This window comes from Vanacampus margaritifer, chromosome 18 (genome assembly GCF_051991255.1).
Source record: "Vanacampus margaritifer isolate UIUO_Vmar chromosome 18, RoL_Vmar_1.0, whole genome shotgun sequence".
Taxonomy (NCBI): domain Eukaryota; kingdom Metazoa; phylum Chordata; class Actinopteri; order Syngnathiformes; family Syngnathidae; genus Vanacampus; species Vanacampus margaritifer.
This window is the reverse complement of record NC_135449.1, coordinates 17,182,991-17,206,973: the sequence shown is the minus strand read 5'-3', so window position 1 is coordinate 17,206,973 and position 23,983 is coordinate 17,182,991. Positions and strand designations below refer to the sequence as shown.

General features: G+C 41.4%; 1 protein-coding gene across 2 annotated transcripts in view; it reads right to left on the bottom strand.

Annotated features, from left to right (window-relative positions):
• LOC144038809 (1-phosphatidylinositol 4,5-bisphosphate phosphodiesterase delta-3-A-like) overlaps positions 1-23,983 on the bottom strand; it is a 68,782-nt gene that overhangs the window by 22,163 nt on the left and 22,636 nt on the right. For both annotated transcript variants that reach the window (XM_077551551.1, XM_077551552.1), the window contains 7 exons: positions 23,732-23,933; positions 21,206-21,350; positions 18,547-18,699; positions 12,077-12,169; positions 11,854-12,007; positions 6,158-6,274; positions 4,351-4,529 (listed from right to left, as the gene is read on the bottom strand). In XM_077551551.1, the coding sequence (XP_077407677.1) occupies positions 4,351-4,529; positions 6,158-6,274; positions 11,854-12,007; positions 12,077-12,169; positions 18,547-18,699; positions 21,206-21,350; positions 23,732-23,933 (1,043 nt within the window). The remainder of the gene's footprint in view (positions 1-4,350; positions 4,530-6,157; positions 6,275-11,853; positions 12,008-12,076; positions 12,170-18,546; positions 18,700-21,205; positions 21,351-23,731; positions 23,934-23,983) is intronic.

Below are 23,983 nucleotides of genomic sequence, written 5' to 3'. Positions count from 1 at the left end.
TAAGTGGTTCCGTGTTACGACAGGATTGTCCGGCAGCAGTAACAATTGGCTACTGCTGGCGAACGAAGCGGCTCGTGCCTCTGGCAAAAACTGTGTGGTATGCGTAGGACCACGACCTTTATTGCGAGTAATCCCTGCTAAAATAGAGGATCACTGTGTAATGGAACTTATGAATAAAACTGTCCCCAATGTCAATTGCTCTCAATGGGATAAGGTGTATCCCCTCGTAAATTGGCAGACAACTAAACCAATATTTTCAAACAAAGTTGCGGATGGTAATTTTTCATGTATTAAAATGACAGGTACTGGAGAACAATTGGGAGAACTAAATCACATCACTCACTGCATTTCGGCAATAGATGTGGGACAAAAGTTCCAACCTCAATCTAGAGCTGATATTTGGTGGTGGTGTGGTGACAATAGGATATTTGATAAGTTGCCTTTGACTATAAGAGGATATTGTGCTCTCATCACCCTCCTTCTGCCAGTACAAATCTTCCCCACCTCTGTTGATAACCTTCTACAAATGATTGATAATTGGGAACCCAAATTTCCTCCTTCTTTTCAAAGAACCAAACGGTCTTCTTGGCAAGAGCAGAATGTCCCCACCTACATTGATGCAATTGGAGTACCAAGAGGTGTGCCAGATGAGTACAAATTAGTTGATCAAGTACTCTCAGGATTCAAATCTCTAATTTGCTGGTGGTGCACCATTAACAAAAACATAGACAGAATTAATTATGTACATTATAATGTCCAAAGGCTAGGAAATTGGACTCAATCTGGTTTTGAGGCTGTACACGGCTGCCACGTCTTTGACGGCATTCCAAAATTGAATTACACTAGATATGTTGCTGGCAGAAAAGGACGGAGTTTGCTCAATGTTTGGAGATCAGTGTTGTACTTTTATTCCTAACAACACTGCACCCGATGGAAGTTTAACTATTGCAATTGAAGGACTGCGGACACTAAATAAGAAAATGAAAGAGCATTCGGGTGTGGATACTTCTGTACTTCTTGGATGGATGTATTTGGGCGCTATAAAACTTTAGTTTCCTCAATTTTGATATCTGTTGCTGCTTTGTTAACCACATGCGGGTGGTCCTGTATTCCATGTATTTGTTCTCTTCGCCAAAGGATTATTACCACGGCTATTGAAAAACAGGACGTACAAAATAAGTCTTCTTATATGATGGTTGAGTCTATTGTTTCTGTTAACACTTCCCCATTCGTGCCCACTGTTGCATCCGAGGAGGGGGATGAGGATCCTGCTGGTATTTTCCTCTAAAAATGTTTAAATGTTTATTTTGGGCTCTTTCAAAGCCCAATTGAAGGAATGTTAACATTTTACTGTTTCAATTTATATTTTAACTGTTTTGAATTTAGTTATAGCTGTGTAGATATAGACATAACTATGGTAACTCAATTTAACTTGATGAATAATTATTTGTTCTCTTCCCTGAGAAAGGAATGTGAAATAAGGTTCCTGTGATTTATCTAAGGAGTATATGTTTAAAAGTGCTGGCAGAGTTTCTGTTCATCAGTTATCCGGTCTAAGGTTCAAGGGCGAGCTGGGTCCACATCTATTTTCCAAAAGCTGGGAGTGAACTAGGATATGGGCTGTCGGAAGTCTTATCTGTTTTTTTTTCTACTTCACTCTTTCCTCAAGGACTCTGCGAAGGGAGGGGAGAAGCCATATCCTGTAAACACTGTTTGAAATATAATAAAGGTGCTGTGAATCCACTAAAAGGATACACATTTGGAGAAATCACTACTTGAGTGAACTCATTGTGTCTTCAGAAACTTTCTGTAATAAAAACCTTGCAAAGAAACCTCTTCACAGATCTCAAACTTGATTTTTATTTTAAACACGCAAGAAAACAAAAACCTGTTTTCTAACAACATACATTAAGCTTCTCCGTAAACCTCAGTCCGCCATGTTTTTTGCCACACAGCCACCCGTGCATGCGCTAAAAAATGTCAACGAAGGATCCTCCTATAGGTTTCTACCAAGAGCATGATGGGGAAATTTGCACTGTGGGTAAAATAAATACCTGAAGAATCTAGTTGTACTCTTGATTAGTGACCCCACAAAATTCACAGTCTTTGTAAAATCTCAGTATGAGACTAGGCTAAAGACTAAAAACTCTTGACTAGTCTTAAAATGTGAGCTAGTGTGAGATGGTAGTTTTACAAGAGTCTTTTCCAAATCTTCTCAAAAGTCTTCTGATGTATAGGCAGCATTAGATGGCATTTTGACCACACATACAGGGGAAATAATTCCGGATTGTACAAACTTGTAAAGCCTTTGTATGATCGCATGAACTCATTAGTGTAAGTGAGTGGAAAATTCAACCAGTGTTGAAAGAAGCACTCCTTTACACTTCATAATAGGCAACGGTAACATCCTCCATCCTGTCCAGCTTGCACATGCATAGTGTATATTGTCATTTTCATCCAAGTGATTGTGAATTCTCTGGGACGGAAAGTTGATAAACACAAGTTGTATTTCATCCCTCCCGACCGCCAGGTGGTGCTGAAACGGCACAGAAATCCCCTACGCACATGCGTCACTCGAGAAAGAATTCATAAAAGGACATTTCCAGGGTTCCGGCTGACGTGTTCCTCATGTATAAAAGGATCATAGTCAGAACCGAGTCTCTTTGAACCTTCTCGCTGTCACTCGCGGCGGTGTTTACCGCTGTTCTTCGTTGTCGTCGCTGGTGGCCTGTGATCTTGTTGATCTTGTGGGCAAAACGCAGGTCTGCTTCTCCTGCTGCCCCTGACCACCGGAGTAAGAAGAGTCGGTCAGACTCAGATTGCCTTGCAGTTGAGGCATTTGCAGGTGACTGTGATGGCAATACAGGCGCAATTGGGTAATCGAAACCCTTCTGTTTCTCAGGCCTCTGCAGTGGCGATGCCCTATGCATTGGTGGACATGCCGAATGCAACACTCTAATTGCCCTCCCAAGCGGATGACGTCGCAGAGTATGCCGTATCCAACCGGGATTCTGAGGCATGTTCGGGGATGGACTCCACTGCCCTCGTCTTCTCCTCCTCCTGAAGGTTTTTAGCTGGAGTGGAATTGGTGCGCACTGTTATGCTTAGCACTTTCAAACGTTTAAAGTTGGACACGTCTGGCTTTTCTCAGCCTCCTACTGAGTGTGGCCTCTCACCGATGGACTACTCAACAGGTTTGTGAATTTGACGAAACTAATGTTAATTGCTGCAAAACGGAAACAGATACAAATGTACTTTTTTTTCCTGATGAAAGAACAGAGTCTAATTTTTCTTTTGTTAGGTTACCAGAGTCTAATCTTTCTTTTGTTAGGTTACATGTTTTTATAGCAATAGAACACAATATTCTGTGGGACTTGAAAATCAGTCAAAATCCAGTAAAACAGCCGGGAACGAAGGGGGTTGCTTCAGTGAAAATGGCTGGGAGTGAATGAGTTGATAAATGAATTAATGTATGGAAAAGGTAGTGATTGTTTGACCCCTTGTGCCAATCCAACATCTTTGCAATGGTAATAGAGTGCAACATCAACCACACTTTGATGATTTTGACTACACTAAATTGTGTAGACAAAAATTGACTATTTAGAGTGGGACCAAATAGACTCAGTTTTAGAGTAATATTTACACTTGGAAGAGTGTAAAATAAAGAATTGGAGAAAAAAAAAGCCACTCACGGGTTGCGGAACAAACTCACGACCTTCAGCTTAAGAGACAGCCGATCTACTCCCTGAGCCACGCTGCTCCTGCTATGTGTTAATATATTGCTCGTGTCAGCTGGGATCTTCCTAACTCTAGAGGGAACATATACATATATATATATATATATATATATATATTTGGAGACAAGCAAAGTAGCAGTAGGAGGGGCGTAGCTTGTGTGCTAGTGTGGCAGTCTCCCAAACTGAAGTTTGTGAGTTTGTTCTTTAAGGGTTGTTCTTCAACCCTTGAGTGACTTTTATTTATTCATTTATTTTCAATTCTTTATTTTACTCTCTTCCAGAGGAGGCAAATCCAGATCCACAAAATAAAAACCCTGCCACAGTTTGGCTTTAGCCCCAGGCGCTGCCTAGCTAGCTTCCTAGTTAGCTCCCATGATGCTCGTTTACCTGCTAGGGAACTAGCTAGCTAGCATCAGGGGCTAAAGCCAAACTGTGGCAGAGCTTTACTTTATGGACCTGGATTTGCCATCTCTGCTCACTTCCAAGTGTACATATTAGCCTACTCTAAAACTGAGTCTATTTGGTCCCACAAAAATAATTTACTGAGTAGTTTATATGCACTGCAAAAATTTGCTTTTATTTGTACTAACAGTTACTGTGTCAGTTTTCTTACCCTAACAGTGAAAAGAACAGGTGCATGGCCAGGACCTCCACCAACATTCTCTGGATTAAAGGTGGAGTAAGGCTGGCACATGAAAGCGGGCTTTAGAATGTAGCCACACTGACCATTCTGCAAGAACTTGCCTCTATTTAGATCCATCTGTTCTCCAGGAGTTTGGAAATTTAGAGCCACTGGGAAAAACATAAGACAACAGTGTTTGATTTCATCCATAACACATTTTTGAAAAAAGCTTTGGGACTTGGGTTTAGCTTTGGGTGCATGTGGTACAGCCTGAAACCAAAATATAAAAAATAAAAAAAACTCAGAATCTCAGAATGATGCTTTCCCTTACCAAAAAGTAGTATACTTTAAGTACATAATATAGAGTATACTTAAGTATACCTAAGTTTATTTTTCGAGTGTACTTATTCTAATAATAAAGTAAACTAAGTAAACTCCTTGGGACTAAATTTGAACATTTTAGTACACTTAAAAGTATACTTAAGTATATTAATAAGTATACTTAAGCATACTTTCAAGTATACTTTATAGTATATATTCTGCCCTTCAGAAGTTCACCGTTTGAGTTTGTGCAACCTTAGAGCGCCCTCCAGTGGTTGCTTTGTTCATTGTTTTGGTGAGAAGAGAGAATTCCAATGTGGCAGCACGCAACACCAACTCGTTTATGTGCTACGCGAACTGTTGGATCCTGTTTCGTTGTTGCTTTGGACAAGAATAGTCCGTAAGTACATGTGATGTTAAGAAAATAACACTGTGTATTAATTTTAGTTAATTTAGGACAGTTATTAGAGATAAGAGACTGTTGTGCAATGTAACTAGCTACTAGCATGTGAGTGTGTCATGTACAGTTAGCTAATACACATTGTTTGTTTAGTTTTTTTGTTTTACGATGACCTGTTTGTTTAGTTTTTTTGTTTTACGACGACCTAAAGAGGGTAATGGTCAGAGGCCATTGTTCAAATAAACAGCCCAAAAGGAAAACAAAGTCTGGTTATTTGGAACGTCGTTAACTCGCTGTCTAGCTGGTGAAATCTAGAAGCTTCAGAGCGAGGACAGCAAAGTATATTTAAGTACACTATTAAGTATACTTTGTGGTACACTTATTGTCCACAATTTAGTTTACAGTAAAAAGCCAAGTGAGGAATTGACAGGGATCAAACCAGCAAACCCTGGTACTACAGATAGCAACCTTAACCTCTAGGCTATCCAGCCACATGATCTTCTGTGCTTTATTAAGAAATGTAACCTATGATTTTGGTTCCTTAGTATCTTCTAAGTATATACTACAGCAGGGCACAGTATCTTCTAAGTATATACTACAGCAGGGGTGCCCAAGTTCGGTCCTCGAGAGCCCCTTTCCAGCCTGTTTTCATTGTTTCTCTCCACTAACACACCTGATTCATGATCAGGATTGCTATCAGGCTTCCGTAAAGCTTGCTGATTAGTTTATCATTAGATTCAGCTGCACTGCAGGAAGGAAACATGGAAAACAGGGTGGATATGGCCTCTCGAGGACCGGACTTGGGCCCACTGTACTACAGTATGTAAAAAACTACAAGTACATTCTAAGTATATACTACAATATGTAAACTTTTAGTATATGTTTTAGTATACTTACAAGTACACTTAACATTTACTTGGAGTGTATTTCCAAAAAGTACAAGAAAAGTAAACTGGAAGTATACTCTCCTAATTTTGAGTATACTTCAAGCACACTTAAATATACTTATTTTTGGTAAGGGTTATTATCCTGTATGCTTGTTCTTTGTTTTAAATAACTGATTTCAAGGGGTCTTACCAAGTTGGCAGCCTCCATTCCACATGTCCTGAGGGTTGTAGTTGGAAGACTGCAGTCTCTGACCTGATGGGTAGACCCGGCTAAGATGGTGGCTGTTGTGATGCACAAAATACATCCCTGAAGGATAACGACAAAAAAAAAAAAGCCCGTCAAGTCAGATACACAGATCAGAAGCAATGCCACACAAAACTGATTTTTACTTCACTACCATAAAATAATAAATATGTAAACCACAAACAACCATACTTTAATTTTTGGTATTTTTCAATATGTTTTCAATCCAAATAAACATTGTTCATATCACATTAGCTCAATTACTAACCACTTATTAAAGCCAAGCTTAGCAGGTTTAATACAAAAAAATAAACCACTAATAACTATATTCTAAATTGATCTCTTTAACGTTAAAATGGGCCAGTTTTATATGGACCATGACACTTGGACTGTGCACTACTCAGTATTTCACCAAAATGTTTTTTCTCCACTGCAATTCATTTCCATTGGGGATAATACAGCTAATAAGTTATCACTCCCATAAATCAGTTACACCAGCTCATATTTTTCAACAGCTCCATAAAAAACACATTACTTTTAGGCCCCGTTCAGATGGAAGCAAAGCCGGCTTCGTTCCTCAAACAAATCTCATACACACAGAAGCATTTCAAGACTTGCGTGTGTCAAAAAGAAGACGTTGAGGATGTTTAACGGCTGTAATGTATATGCAAGTCTGGTGTGGCGCTGTGGCGCAGCCACGGGGAGTTAACGGAAAGCGTAGAAGAAGAAGAATCAGCGAAGAAGACAAACACCTTTTTTTTTTTTACTTTATTGCAATCTACAGAATAAACATTGCTTTGCATGTATCGAAACAACTTGAAGAAGACGAACACAGGAGAAGTGAAAATGGCGGGTGATTCAAGTACAACGCTTGTTTAACGTGGGAATAAAGAAGCAAAATATTTAGCTGCAAAAGCTTAAGCAAGCTAAGGAGGCAAGCGCAAAATGACTACAACACGGCTATCCGCCATTGTTGTTGACAGACTGACGGTTCACACGAGAATGGGGTAGATGCCACGGACTTCCGGGTCTTACAGATCAGCGCTGTTTCCGGCCACTGCTGGCCACGTTCCAACACTCGCACCCCCATCCCTGCGCGCCCCCAACCGCGCGCTACTGCTCATCGGTGGGAGGTCGTCTCTGCTATATGAAATGCTTCGGACACTGAGACAGACACTACACACTCGCAGTCTCGCACCTGTCAACGGGAACGTGCAACCGTTGGGCACAAAGGCGGAAGTGCAAGTACTGGGACGCAGCCCACACGTCAACAATCGGAAAAGGAAACAAAGTTGATGGGTGACAACCCGGAAGTCACGCCTCCTCCGTAGCATATAGTCCATTGTTGCATACGTCATCAAACTACGTCAATGTGTCGTCATCGAGCTGTGACCATTACATCATCACTGGAGGAGTATCCTGCCTATGGTGTCCAGACGGACGCGTACGGGTTACGTTTTGAAATCTTTCCACTCTGGAGCCCGGTTTCAAAAGTGATCGGTTTCAAGCTCCAAAACCGCGCCATCGTGTGGACAAACGACCTAAACAGTAAGAAACTTGTGAGGATACATTAAAACTGGCTTTCGTGTGGACCTTAGTCCGCTTCAGCCGAACACAACATTGTGAACTACATGGACCATGATATTTGGCGCCGCTGAGCCAATAGGAGCACATGATAATGACATTTTTGTCACTGCTGTTATTATGTACATAGTAAAATATGCTTTTTTCCAATATGAGCTCCCCCCATATACATCCCTACTTTTTACTGAGGTGCTTCTTCTAAATTTCAAACAAATAATTACCATATTAAATAAGTATCAGCAGAGCAGCTACCAATCTTTTAGATGGCCATCAAGCTTGGAGACAATGGACTCTGCACATAATCTCACATGTTGCTGAAATATGGCTTGGTCTTTTCTGGTTTTGAAAAAAAATTGTGTTATTCTACCAAAATAACTATCTCAGTTTACATGATGTACAGTACATCGTTTTTGTAAGTCCTCATCCAAAACGCCAAGCAACAAATTGGAGAAAGGCATTAATGTATGCCTCTTCTTACAGCCACAAAAATTAACTCTTTGACTGCCAAAAACGTTAAATAACGTTTAGTAAAAACCTACGCCTAAAGACGTTAAAAGACGTTCACCAAGTTTTTTTTTTTGGGGGGGGGGGAGCGGGTGGAGGAAAGCCTTGGCCAGCTGTGCTGAAAGTATCAAGCAGATCTAGTTAGTATAATGCCTATTTTTGGCCCCTAGATGGCAGCAATGACTCTCTTTGGACAAGATTGGGTAGGCGTCAGTAGAAGACGTGAGGCGGAGCTAGAGTGTTGAGGGGACAATGGCTGAGGAAGCCATAATGGCGACCGGTGTCAAGCAGCTCACGCTTGAGCATTGTTTTCAAAGACGAAAAGCATCGACCAATGCTAAAGAGCACATGGATGACGACGATGATGATGATGGTGACTCCGAGGTTGACGCCGAAGTTGGAAGCGTTGACGCGGCGGCTATGATCACGTCATAAAGCCTCACTGGCTGGCGATGCTAACGCCGGAAAACGCGGAGCACAACCGAGCACTTCTGCTCAGGCGAACGTTCAATCGGACGACGAAGAGTGCCCCGAGTGCAATGCATATTCATCTGAGGAGTGGGTACAGTCTGATCATGGAGAAGACACTGGTTATGGACTACGATGCCACCATGAATGGAGCAGATAAGATGGATCAACCACCCGGTATAGGAAGTGAAGGACAATGAGGAAGCCAGACGTAACACCACCGTATCATGATCCTGAGAGTAGACTTGATGGCAACATGGCCAAACACACTGCAGTATATACTTGCTATTCCCCGGAAAAAAAGGCCGGCAAGAAAGTGTAGCGTCTGCACACGAAGGAGCCATCGCAGTGAAACTAATCTGTTGTGCAAATCCTCTTGCGTCCACTTGCACGCAGGGGAGTGTTACAAAAAGAAAAACTGTATTTGAAACATCCACACAATTGTAAATAGTACCACGGTTGCACACATTTGTAAATAGTTTGCCAAATTGTTTTGTCAAATTGTTACTGTTGAATGTAAATAAATGTATTTTGCTATCAAAAAACACTTTTTCATTGTTGGTGGTAGTGTTTTACAGAAGTAAAGCACAAGTTTAGGTGTTTGTGGCATCATTCATGGAAAAAAAAGTGTCAAATTCACTAGAGTGCATGAAATAATATCGTTTCACAAAAAGCTTGATTTCTCCGTTTTTTGTTTCAAAACAGAGCATTTGGGTGAAACTAACCATTTTCTATTGTTGATTACCGAAAAACGGAATAAGGTAGAAACAAACTTTTTTTCTGATGAAAGATGAGAGTCCAATCTTTCATTTGGTAGTATGTGTGTTTCCATAGTCCAAACACAAAATTTTCTGTGGACCTTGAAAAATCAGTCAAAATGCTTAAATCGGCTGGCACCCACGGCATCCCTTTTCTGAAAACGTCTGGCAGTCAAAGAGTTAAGGTACAGTAAGTCAATATTGAATCTAACTTTGTTGTGTCATCAATTTCCTAATAAACAAGCTTGGTGTGTTAATTAGAATAAGTATACAGAAACAAAACAAAATGAATCAACAAATTTTTTCAACTAATGTATATATATATATACATATAAACATATATTCCCACACACACACACACATATACTGTATATATATATATATATATACAGTGGCTGACTGGTTAGCACGTCTGCCTCCTAGTGCAGAGGACGTGAGATCGACTCCGGGCTTCGGCCTTCCTGGGTGGAGTTTGCATGTTCTCCGGGTACTCCGGTTTCCTCCCACATTCCAAAGACATGCATGGCAAGCTAATTGAACACTCCACATTGTCAATAGGTGTGATTGTGAGTGTGGATGGTTGTTTGTCTCTGTGTGCCCTGCGATTGGCTGGCTACCAGTTCAGGGTGTACACCGCCTACTGCCCGAAGCCAGCTGGGCTAGGCTCCAGCACCCTTGTGAGGACAAGCGGTTAAGAAAATGGATGGATGGATGGATGTATATATATATATATATATATATTTATAAACAGAATCCCTCTATGACTTCTGAGAGAAAAAAATTATTCACAATCTTACAAATAAAATCTGCATTTAGAGCTTCTCCCACACTTATTATATACTTATTGGTACAACCATACGCCACACACGGTGGTATTTTTGCTGGAGTGGAAGAAAACAATGTGAAAAGTGGCAACGCAGGATGGCCGTCGCCAAGTTCACTTCTCGCTTCAGCATGAAGTAGCACAGGTTATTGTTATTATTATTATTATTAGTTTACATCCGTGCTGTATCAGCCTGCGAATCCACCCAAGATTCCATGGTCTTTTTGAAGCTTTGAGCCAGGACAGCATGGTAGCGTTTTTATTTCACTTATCTAACTCAAGAGTTATGGTTGCAAACACGTCTGCTAGCATTGGGCTAGCCGCTAGCATCACGTTTACAGCGGCCAACTTGAATGACGTACGGACGCTTTTCTCGTCAAGCACAGATCTATACGGTAACTGGATTAACCGTACGCATGGTGATGGGAGGACTCCTATACTATATGTAAGTCCGTGGCTGCTCTCACCAGAACAGCTATTTGGGATCAGAAAACATGCATTGTCAAGCATACCGGAACGCTAACAGTGCGTTCTTTGCACGTTGAGAAGTACCTGGACGCTCAAGGGAAATTTTTAGAAGTGCCGGAGCTCCGTGCCGGTGCGTTCTGGCCCACTTAAAACACTGGATACAGGACTATACACTTAACGAGTTTCAATGGTTTGGATAGACGCATGTGGTTATTTTGCCATCCAGCGTGCCATGAAGGCTGTGACGTCATGTGCAAAAGGTCTATTGGCTCAGTGGTGAAAATACAGTATCATGGTCTATGTAGATCAGAGGTCCCCAACCCTGGTCCTCAGGGACCGGTATCCAGCCTGTTTTCCATGCCTCCCACAGCCAACACAGGTGATTCATATCATCAGCTAATCAGCAATCTCTGGAGAAGGCTGATAACGTTCTCCACCTGTGTTGGCTGTGGGAGGCATGGAAAACAGGCTGGATACCGGTCCCTGAGGACCAGGGTTGGGGACCTCTGATGTAGATCACAATGCTGTGTTCAAATTCAAATTCGTTTTTGACGGGAGCTATAATAATAATGTGCTGGTATAACTGCTTTATGTGAGTGATAACCACCTCAGTGGCCAAAACATTCCTAATTAAAATTAAACTGCACTAATAAAATAACCACCAGAGGGTACTAGAACTGCGCAAATGGAATACAACCGCACTTTTCTTTTTTTCTTAAAAACAAAAACAAAAACAAAACAACCACACCTTTTTAACAGATGTGCAGCTTCTAATATCATAACATGACGACGACGATATTGTGGAAATTTTAATATCAGAATATTGCAATATTGCCGCTATCGTTACATCCCTAGTAAAAAGCTCACTATTGAAAGGGTAGACATACCACATAGCTACAGTATATATTAAATGTATTTGGAAAGATGCTATGGCAAGATACAGTACCTGTTACAAATCCTCTGTAAAGGTATATAACTTGTTCCTTAGTTGTCACATTTGTAAGTAGCTTTCAATACATAAACAGTGTATACAATACCTGAGTCTTTAACATGCCTGAGGGCTTCCCTTTCAGAAAATGAGGACATATGACTTGGCGGGGCTTTGTCAGCGTGTTGAAAGCTTTTGAAGTGTACACTGCGGGTGTACACGACCAATTTTGACAGCTCTGGACTCACCGAAAACACAGCGGGCTGGAGTCAAAACAAACAACTGGTCATTCCCACTACTTCACCGTAACAAAAACAATCACATGTGTAGACCTCATCCGATGAGCTGAGATCTGACGAACTTGATGCGCATGCCTCCGCAGTGCTCTCTTTCTTCCCCTTCACCAGGATTTTACCCTTAAGATCCTGCACGTGTACACAAACACAGCTTAACCACACAGTACAGTACCCACAGTAACGATGTGTTCAACCATTCTGTTTCTGTTATGTTGATTAATTGATTGAAATATTTCTAACATGAAAACAGAAACAGCTAAATCAAAATAATACAAAAAAGAATAAAGAATGAAGGCAAAATAAAAAAAAAACAATACATATATCATTAACATGTCGAAAAGGAGTAGGAAGAAGTAAAATACTTATTAATTCTACCCCAATATCTTTTCCATTATGAACTAAATAAATGTTTTTTTTTAAATATTTTATATATATATATATATATATATATATGTGCGATTGGCTGGCAACCAGTTCAGAGTGTACCCCGCCTACTGCCCGAAGCCAGCTGGGATAGGCTCCAGCGACCCTTGTGAGGAAAAGCGGTTAAGAAAATGTATATATACACATTTATATAAAAAATATGAACATTTTATATGTATATGCGTGTGTGTGTGTGTATGTATATATATATATATATATATATATATAAAACCCTGCGATTGGCTGGCAACCAGTTCAGGGTGTACCCCGCCTACTGCCCGAAGGCAGCTGGGATAGGCTTCAGCACCCCCGCAATCCTTGTGAGGAATAAGCGGTCATGAAAATGGATGGACATATACCAATCTAAACTGATATAAATATAATCATTTAAATATTAATTTATCAATATCAGCAATATATCAGATATTAATTCATAAAAAGACAAAGAAAAACAACAAACAAACAAAACAAAAAAACAAACAAATTTACTTTTAATACATTTAATAATGCTCTGTCATTTTCAGTGAGGTGTGTTTTGAGTGTCAAAAATGGTCAGGCATCACAAAATTTTAATTACAAATAAAAAAATATGTTTTTAACACAGAAACAAGTTTGGAAATTACTTTTCAAAAGTTTGGTATTCAGGAGAGGAACGCAGAGGGACAAATGGTGGTTGACTTTGCAAAAAGAATGAAAATGGCTGTCGTGAATACTTTCTTGCAGAAGAGGCAGGAACATAGGGTGACCTACAAGAGTGGAGGTAGGAGTACACAGATGTATACATCTTGTGTAAACGGTGTAATCTGCACGAGATCAGCGACTGCAAAGTATAATTTCTGACTGGGTTGTTCAACAGGATCTTAGATAGTGAGAAGATGCCTGAGGAATGAAGGAGAAGTGTGCTGGTGCGCATTTTTAAGAACGAGACGTAAGGGAGACGTGCAGAGTTGTGGAAACTTCAGAGGAATAAAGCTAATTAGCCACACAATGAAGCTATGGGAAAGAGTAGTTGAAGCTAAACTGAAAGCAGAGGTGAACATTTGTGAGCAGCAGTATGGTTTCATGCCAAAAAAAGAGTACCGCAGATGCAGTATTTGCTTTGAGGATGTTGATAGAGAAGTACAGAGAAGGTCAGAAAGAGTTGCATTGTGTCTTTGTAGATCTGGAGAAAGCTTACAACAGGGTGCCCAGAGAGGATCTGTGGTTTTGTATGAGGAAGTCTGGAGTAGTAGAGAAGTATGTTGTGCAGGACATGTATGAGGACTGTAAGACAGTGGTGAGGTGTGCTGTAGGTGTGACGGAGGAGTTCAAAGTGGAGGTGGGACTACATCAGGGATAAACTCTGAGCCCATTCTTGTTCTCTATGGTAATGGAGAGGATGACAGATGAGGTTAGACAGGAATCTCCATGGACTATGATGTTTGCAGATGGCATCGTGATCTTTAGTGAGAGCAGGGAACAGGTGGAGGTAAAGCTAGAGGCATGGAGGTTTGCTCTGGAAAGGAGGGGAATGACGGTTAGCCGTAGCAAGACGGAGTATCTGTGTGTGAATAGGAGGGACCCAAGTGGAAGAGTGAGGTTACAGGGAGAAGAGACTAAGACGGTGGAGGAGTATAAGTATTTAGGGTCAACAGTCCAGAGCAATGGAGTGTGTGGAAAAGAAGTGAAGAAGCCTGTGCAGGCAGGCTGGAACAGGTGGAGAAAAGTGTCAGGTGTAATGTGTGATAGAAGAGTTTCAGCTAAAATTAAAGGAAAGGTGTCATGATTGGGGTCAGCTGTTTCTGTTTTCCCTTGCAGTCACCGGGGAAACAGCTGGAGGGCGGAGCCCGCCAAACACACCTGCTGCTCATCAGCCCGTCATGCCAGGATAAAGGCCTGGCAGAAGCAGCAAGGAGTGTCGGGTTATTACTCCGTGACGCTGCTCACTTGACCCGACTGGTAGCGCTTATTCAAGAATCAACTGCTGATCCCTATGACTTGCTTTTTGTCCGCCCTCGAGCGTGAGTTTTGTGTTTGCTTTTTGTCCGCCCTCGAGCGTGATTTTTGTGTTGGTTCGTTTTGGTGGATTAAAACTATGTTATCCACATCCCTGCCGTGGCTCTCCTACTTTCCTGCATTTGGGTCCTCCACTCACACACCATGATGGAATAACCCGACCAAGAATGGACCCCGCAGACACCGACAGCCTGTGCTAGGCCATGGCCAGCCATGGACACTTACTCGGCCAGCACGAGCAATATTTCCGCGAGCTGGAGGTGCCAGTGTCGACGCTAACCACCCAGATTGGATCGCTCACCTTGATGGTGGGGCGGAGGTCGGAATCCACGGCCGCGAAAGACTTACGACCAGCCGGGGCTTCTCCTGTCCTCCCCGTGTCCCGATCAGCAGGCAACTTTGTTCTCCGGGAACCCAATATTCCCCATCCTCCCCGCTACTCTGGCGAAATTGGTGGGTGTGACCAGTTCATTCACCAGTGTAGTCTGGTTCTCGACCAACAGCCGCGCACCTTCCCGGACGACGGCGCCAAAGTCGCCTTTATTATGAGTCTGCTTTCCGGCCAGGCGGCATTATGGGTGATGGCTGTCAGCAAAACCAATCCGGAGCTCCGAGCTTCAATTCCTGCGTTCCTGACGGAATTTCGAAACGTCTTCGACCACCCAGTAAAAGGGAAGGAAGCGGGCAGCCGCTTGCTGGACCTCCAGCAAGCCGAATCCTCCGTGGCGGAATACTCCATCTCCTTCCGGGTCTTGGCCGCCGAGTGCCGTTACGGCGAAGCGCCGCTTTGCGGAATTTTCCGGCGGGGACTCAGCCCGCGGATCAAGGACGAGCTGACGGCACGGGACGAGACATCCACTCTGGAGGAGCTCATTGGCTTGGCCATCCGGTTGGACAACAGGTTGCGGGAACGGGAGGTGGAACGACGACCGGAGGCAGCGGACACGGCTGCTCAGCCGGTGTCGGCCACATCCGCGGGGCGCTTCTTCGACGCCTCGCCCCCCAACGCTTCGTGGCGACGCCCGCCTGCCGGAGATGGCGTCGAGCCTATGCAGCTGGGAGGAGGGCGGCTCTCTGCGACGGAGCGCACGAACCGGTGGAGAGACCAGGCGTGCCAATATTGTGGTCGGCCCGGACACCTATCGGCCAAGTGTTGGAGGCGGCCTGAGAGACGTCGGGACGTTCCACCCATGCCACCCACAACCGTTCGACCCCAACGCAACATCCGGTGTGAGTACTCCCAGTCCACGGGATCATTTAACCCAATTAGCCAAGTGGACACAAAAAGGCTACAATTGTCTGGAGAAATGACATGGGGTGGGGTGAAGGCAAGGATGACGGCTTTGGTGGATTCGGGGGCGGATGACTGACCCGAAGATTGTTAACATCTTGAAATGTCCGGTGGTGAGACTCGAGAGAACCAAGGAGATGTATGACCTCAACGGGCGCCTCTTGGGTGAGATTACACACCGAACAGAGAGTCTACAAATGCGTCTATCGGGAAACCACGTGGAAACCAGACAGTTTTTCACTATGCCATCCCGGTCTGCTCCAGTGGTCCTGGGTCTGACTTGGCTGGCCAGGCATAACCCTGACATAAACTGGGGCATACCCAGGTTGGAGAGATGGAGTTTGTTCTGTCACTCGCATTGCCTGCAGTCAGCGGTGAATGACCACGGTGGCCCAGCCGAAGCAACTAGAGAAATGATTAACCTGGAAGAGGTGCCAGCAGAATACCACGATTTGCGGGAGGTTTTTAGTAAAGACCGGGCCTTGTCTCTCCCCCCACATCGACCCTATGATTGCGCAATAAACTGGTTCCTGGGGCATCGCTGCCTAGTACACGCCTGTACCAAGTTGCCAAGCTGGAACTCCAAGCCCTCAAGGAATATATCACAACGTCACTGGCGGCCGGGCTGATTCGGCCTTCCAAGTCGCCGCTAGGGGCAGGGTTTTTCTTCGTGGAAAAGAAAGACAAATCACTACGCCCTTGCATCGATTTCCGGGGTTTGAATGACATAACTATTAAAAACAAATACCCTTTGCCGCTGATGGACTCAGCATTCGCTCCCTTACATTCGGCTACAGTGTTCACCAAATTAGACCTTCGTAGTGCCTACCATCTGGTTAGGATAAGGGAGGGCGACGAATGGAAAACAGCGTTTAGAACACCTATTGGGCATTTTGAGTATTTGGTTATGCCGTTTGGCCACTCAAACGCTCCCGCGGTATTCCAGTGTTTCATTAATAACGTCTTGCGGGACATGCTCAATCAGCAGCTTGTGCACTGTGCAGTAGGATGATCTTTTTCTGTTGTTGTTACAGAACAAGAAAATGTTTAAATGCATTTAAAAATATTAAGACCAATTAAAAGAATAGAAACACTATAATTATTTAAGTTCCTTTTGGACCAAACAGAATTTACAATAATATATAATCAGTGGCGAGCGGTCATAATAAGCTATTAATGCAGTACATGCCCAAGCCCTTCAATAAAATCATGTGTCCTCTATTATACAATACCTTAGTTCTACTTAAATTCCTGTGTAATTTGTCTTGTTTTCCTCGCGGAGAGCTTAAAAGCCGACAGCTTGGTTCGCGAATGCGCAATGAAGTTGTGTTAGTTCCGAGAGGTTGTTTCTGTACATACGTCTTGAATGGCAAAAAAGCTGGCAGTAAAACAGATTATCTGGCGCATGCACATAATTGGCTTACTTGACTTGTTCTTCGGGAAACAGTCAGTGGTTCAGTTCATTGCTGAGTCACAATAAGTTCCGTTTTCCCGGAGAACTTTTGAGAATAGAATAGAATTTCAAGTGGTCATCCTACTCTTGAAGTAGTCATCACAAAAACGGGAAGGAATTTCAAGGCAGGACGTACGAGAAACATAAATGGCTCGCTGGCTGTCCACAAGTTAGCAAACTGTTGATTGTTGGTTGAAATCGCTTTTGGCTCCCTCCGCTGCAATGTCATTTTCTCTCCATGTTTGAGCCCACTTTGTGGGCACGAGCCAGTTCCAAATACTGTAAATTCCAACATATTGGCAAATTTGTGGGCATGTGATTGTGTCATTTCACTCACCACAGAGCTGGTTACATTAAAGTGTGTGTGCATCAACCTGCGACAATCCTGAATATTTCCGCTTTAATTTTATACCTACACAGTGGGATTGTGGTGCTCATTGACATAATTCCACCACAGAACTAATGTTTGTTGAGTGTGTTCCCATTAAGGCAGCGGTAGTCACCACAGTATTAAATTATATTTAATATTAAAATTAATAATAAAAATACCCCCAAAATGTTCCGCTCTGCTGGCACTTGCATAGGTGTCACTCCAGCATGCCCACTCCAAAAGGTCACCGCTCGCCACTGATATTTATTAATTTATTTATGTTGGCAAAAACTTGAAGTTTGAGTGCAGCATGTGCACTGTGCAGTAAGACGATCCTTTATTTTTTGGGTACAAAACAAGAAAATGTTTAAGCGTACAAACCAAATAAAATTCTTTGAAACGTTATAATTATGCAAGTTCCTTTTAGATTAAACTAAATTTATTAAATTACTTATTTTAAAATTAAAAAAAAGGTGCGAATGTTTAAATTTAAACAACTCAAAAATTAGTATTAATCTTTTTTTTTAATGATTATGCTGATTTTGTAATTGTGGAGTGTAACAATTGACATTGTAATTGAATTTCGATTAATCGCACAGCCCTAAGCACAGAGTAGGTATACAGTGCATATAGGGCACCATTGTCTGTGTGGGGGACGCATTGTCACATTATCGAGTACGCACATTATGAGTGAACGCTACGAAATTCAGTTGACATATTGCTGAACGACATGCGCATAATGCTTTTCAAATCAAAGGAAGAATGAATCACGCCATAATTTCTCCAGACCACTTAGATCGCGGATTATTTGTGCATTGATTGAATGAAATGATTGCCTGTTTAAATTTTTTGGTGTTGTGTTCTTATGCACACTTAACACAGGCTTGATACATTTTTTTTTACAGTGAACACATTCATTTAAACTCTGGAAAAACTGGATTTTCAATGTGGCCTTTTTCGGTTACGTAACATACTTCCGGTGAAGGCAGGGTGTTGGAATCGAGGCCACGAATAGGCTTGGTGAGCAGTTTGTCACCAAGGATGGTCTGTAGGTGTCGAGCCATCACTGCCTGCTGCTCCACAGAGCAGTGGTTCTCCAAGGAAAGGATCAGAGGGTAAGGCGATGCCTAAATGATGATTATGCATAGTGGACAATCAGAGATCAGAAAAGAGGACAGGAAACATGAAAAACATTATTTTTCAATTGTATAAAATGCAACTCAAAGATATGAATTAAAATCAATGCTTCCCACCAATGTCCACAAGGACACACAAATCAGTTTAAGCTTGCCATCGCTTGATAGTTGGAGGCCATAAACGAACTGTGTTTTTATAATTGCACATGAATCTGAGGATGAAATGGATTAGTACACACTCCATCCCTAAAATAGACTGCGCTTCAGTAAATGGAGGAAATCGAGGAAGCCAGTTTAAAATGTTTTTTAAAAAGCAAATAGTGCGTTAAGTTAAAAAAGGTGTTTTTATTGATTGTGTTCAAGCCAGTCCTTACGGGAAGGATTTAACCTGACACACATCACAGATGGGCCTACTGCCTACTGTGTGGAGCCAACCATGTCTGATAGACAGAACTGGAACGCTTTCAGTGCACTTTTCCCAATACTTTTGCTTTTGATCCTATTTTTCGTGAGCTGTAGGCCTAACAAAAGATCTAAAACTTTTTCGATATACACAAAAGGACCATTCCTTCAAATATTGTTCAAATATTGTCTAAATCTGTGTTACAGATCTCAGCCAATACACTGAAAAAACATTCGTGAGAGACGTTCTTTCTCAGTCGTTCTATTTTGAAAAGGGTTGTGTGTGTACACAGAACATGCATTAAAAAAAATAATTATGAGGCAATCAATAAACAAACACTGCACAAGTTATTAAAATAGATGGTAAGGGATAAATGTAGCGGCATTTGTAGTTGAAGAAATGCATGCCGATCAAATCACAAGCAATTGATGGTCATTTGTCAACTGTAAATTTGTGGAAATTTGTTAACTCATTCAGTCCTGGCCATTTTTACTGAAGCAACCCACTTTTTTTAACTGGATTTTGACTGATTTTGCAAGGCCCACAGATTATTGTGTTCTATTGCTATAAAAACATGGAGCCTACCAAAAGAAAGATTAGAGTTTCTTTTTTCATCAGGAAAAAAAAAGTATATTTGTATCCATTTCCATTTTGCAGCAATTAGCATTCAAATATAGCTAAGTTTCATCATCATTCACAAACCCGTTGAAAACACTGTCAAAAAGAGCTTGTTTCAACAGGGCCCTGGCTGATCTCTTATACTCTGCTGCCACCTGCTGGCCGTTTTTTGTAATAACTACCATTGCTTTAAGCGACCTCTTCAGGTCAGAAGCTGCATCAAAGCCTTCTGTATGCTCTAGAATAAAATTTTTTTTTTTTTTTTAAAAATGTATAAATACATTTTGGGGGAGTGAAGGACAAAGTATTAAAGAACGTATTTATACGGTTTTGGGTTTGAATGAGTTAAGTAGCTTACCCCCACCAGAGTGTGAATGTGTGAGCGCACAAATAATGTATCCATTGTGAAGCGTCTTTGAGTGTCCCAAAAAGCGCTATATAAATCGGATCCATTCTTCTTATTATCCTTATTACTGGTGCGGCTGCACTGCTCTTGAGTGACAGCCACCAACACAGACAGTGGCGGCAGACACACTCAGATCCAGTACATAATCACATACAAGCACTTGAGCGGGATCAGGCTAAACTTGACAAATGTCCCTTTCAAGTTTTTTTAGGTTACTCAAGTCTACTCATTGGCAAATTATCAATTTATGTTATTAATGTTAAAAGTATTCTTAGTGTTTACATATGACTGTAGTTCCAAGTATGTTGTGTGTATTGGGTAGAACATGTTTTTGTTGTTATTTAAATGTTTTGGGGGAAACTGGTCTGTCATTATTTGTGCGCATACATGGTCTGAGGATGTTCTAAATTTGTTCGCAGAATACACACAAATTCAAGTACTGTACGAATATATTGATAAATCACCCATTTCATGCTTATGCACGTTTTGCGCACCAATTGGTGCGTACACACGTTAGGCCCAATGATCGTAAATATAGAGCAAAATCTTTAATGAAATGGTTCAAAACTTAACATATCCAGGTGTTAGAATGGCCAATTTAAAGTCTAGACCTGAATCCCATTGAGAATCTGTGGCAAGATCTGTAAACTGTTGTTAACATACGCTCTCCGTTTAATCTACCTGAGCTGGAGCTGTTTTTCAAGTAAGAATTGGAAAAAATTCAGTCTTGACTTTAATTGCAGCAAAAGGTCGTTCTACAAAGTTTTAACTCTGGAGAGGGCATGGCATACTTTTCAGCTCTTTTATTTGAAGAAAAAGAAGAAGACATTTTTTAAATATCACGTAAATTTCATTCCAGTTGTTGATTCTTGAGGCCTGAAATGTGGCAAAAAGTCAAAGTTCAAGGGGCTAATACTTTTGCAAGGCTCTCTATCACTTTATTTATACAACAAGCTCCACTTTTTTAAGGCGCAGCAGAGGATATACTGTACTGTAAAGATTTTCACCTGGGAGAGCAGCAGGTTATCACGACCATTGTTCATTCTGACTGGTAATGGGTTTTACCCTACCTTAAATGCATACTGACTGATTGTCTCTATAACTTCCACAAAAGGCACTTTGGAAGTGAGTGTGTATCCGTGGTAGATGACTGGCTGTCCGTTATCTCCATCCCAACAGTCCAACTCCACACAGCGACAACCATGATTCAGGGCGCTAAAATAAAACAGATTACATTACTTATAGGGCAATTGATCAAATGTGCCTTTAGATTTTATCTTGCAGTTTAGCTAAATCTGCTAATTAGACTACAAGTGCATGGGATATACATAGATATCTTAAATAAATAAGCACAGGGCTGCAGCACAAAATGTAACGCCACGGAGATAATTCTGAAAGTAGCAAATTAGAAAGGCAAGAACAATGCTGAATAATATCCAATACAGCTGTTCAAAACACTCAGCCTTTACATTACAAACTATGTAAGAGGGTAGTCATTAAACCATCTTGTTGCATTAAGAGGTAAAAATGATAAGTTGTAAGCTTAGAAAACACTACACACAATTAGCGCAACCATGCACATGAGATGCAGAGCTTTTGCAAAACGAATCACTCTTGTAAAAACTATAACACATGTATATAAACCATGTTCATGTTACTATATGAAATACAAACGTTTCTTAAGGTTTGACTTACAAACTGCTGTTTCAAACTTTTAGCAGTTACTGTATGCGAATGGAAAATTTATCAAAGACAACATCAATGCTACACAGTACACACTATGTGGCGGCAGTGGCTCAGGGTGTAGAGACGGTCGTTCAGCAACCAGAAGGTCAGCTGTTCGATTTCCGCTCTCCCCAAGTCATGTGTCGTCGTGTCCTTGGGCAAGGCACTTGACACACATTTCCTCCAGTGCTACTCACACTGGTGTATGGAAGGTGCCAATGTGTGGTAGTGGTCGGAGGGGCACATTGGCAGCCACGCTTCCGTCAGCCTGCCCCAGGGTAGCTGTGGCTAGTTAAGTAGCTTACCGCTACCACAGTGTGAATGTGTGAGCGCACGAATAATGCAACCTCTTTGAGTGTCCAAAAAAGCACTGTATAAATCTAATGTGTTATTATTTTTATTACTATTGAAAATAGGATTTATACCTCTTCATTTAACCAAAATCAGTCAACGTAGACAATCACAATAAAACATGTCCAACACTGTAAGGCCAGAAAATAGACAAATAATAATAATACCAAAAATGTTACTACCTGTACAGGTTAAATTTCAAACCTAAACTCTAAAACCAAGTCTTGACCTTCAAAAAAAGCTCTAAACTTGGGGGCCCAGGAAATGGTCACCCATGGAAGGGTGGGCCTCACAACTCTGTGAAATCCCGAAATGTAACTAATACACACACCACCTCTGAACATTTGTTCTTTAATGTGTGTTTAAGTGCTCAGGTTAACCTTACCAGTCCCACATTTGCCTGCTAGAAAATTTCCATCACCTTGTGTTAAGATTGTTCATTTTTTATTTGATTTTATTATCTATGTTTATTTTATCCTATTAAAGCGTAACTCAACAGAAAATCTGACTCTTGTTCCACCCCTCCCTAAGATTTGAAATCATCGCTCCTTACTCCATTGCTTACTCGATTCCTCGCTCCTTACTCCATTGCTTACTTGATTCCTTTCGCGTTACTCCACTGCTTACTCAATTCCTCTCTCCTTACTCCATTGCTTTCTCATTTCCTCGCTGCTTTCTTGTATTTTTTGTTTCCTGCTACTTTATTTTTTTGTTTTTGTGCTATTTTTCTTCCTTCAACTGCTTCTAGATTTCTGGATGAATACACACCATTCCAAAATTAGCATGTTCAGCTCATTCCAGGTCATTGTATACCATTCCATAACATTCAATATCATTCAACAACATTCAATATCATTCCAAATCATTCCACAGTTTTCATTCAGCCTCAGAGTCTTCACACGCAATTCCTCCAGAAATTGCATTCTCTAGTTATTTTTTTTTAAAATTTAAAACATATTTCCCTGTTACTAAATTAAAAAAAATAGAGAGCATTTAGTTGCTAGTGGTGATATTTTATGTTTGAAAGGTAATTTGCACTGGTCAATAATTTTACTGTTTCAAATGAAACGAAAGACATGCTTAAGAATCTTGTAATTTAAATGAAAAGGTCAAATATGAATGGCATACTGCTTCACTAAAATGTGTTTAAATGTAATTGGTGTTCCATGTAAAAATGAATTTCAGGCTAAACTAAATGGTCGTCCACCCACATTTTCACCTCACCAAATCTCTTTACAAAAAGTTTGGACACCCCTGTTTTAGGTCAACAAATCTGGTAGTAATCAGGCATGGTTGCCAGTGAAATTGAAATGAGTTTTCCAAAATCTGTGGCTAATCCCAGTTTACTCACAATTTAACAATGATTTTTTCACACTACATTTTGTTTTACTTGAATTGTTTTTGATGATTTGAAACATGTGAGTGTGGTAAATACCGGTATGTGAAAAAAATCTGAAATATTATTTCATGGCAGTGTTGTAAATACACTAAAAACTCTAAGGATTCCTTTTCATTCTTACCGGATATATGGCTCCACGCCACTATCTCCAGTCAGCTGATCCTTAGACAAGTAAGTATTGTGGGAAGAGGAAATGAAGTAGTGCGCTAGCGGTTGATCCATGTTTTGATAAACCCGAGCGTGTTCCGGGTCGAGCACAGAATTCTCCTTGGACAGCATGTACATGGTGAAACCATTGGGTGTCATCAAATGGTTCCTCTGAGCTGTGTTGGGCAAATGACAAAAACATGACAGAGAATTAACTTCCTTGTGG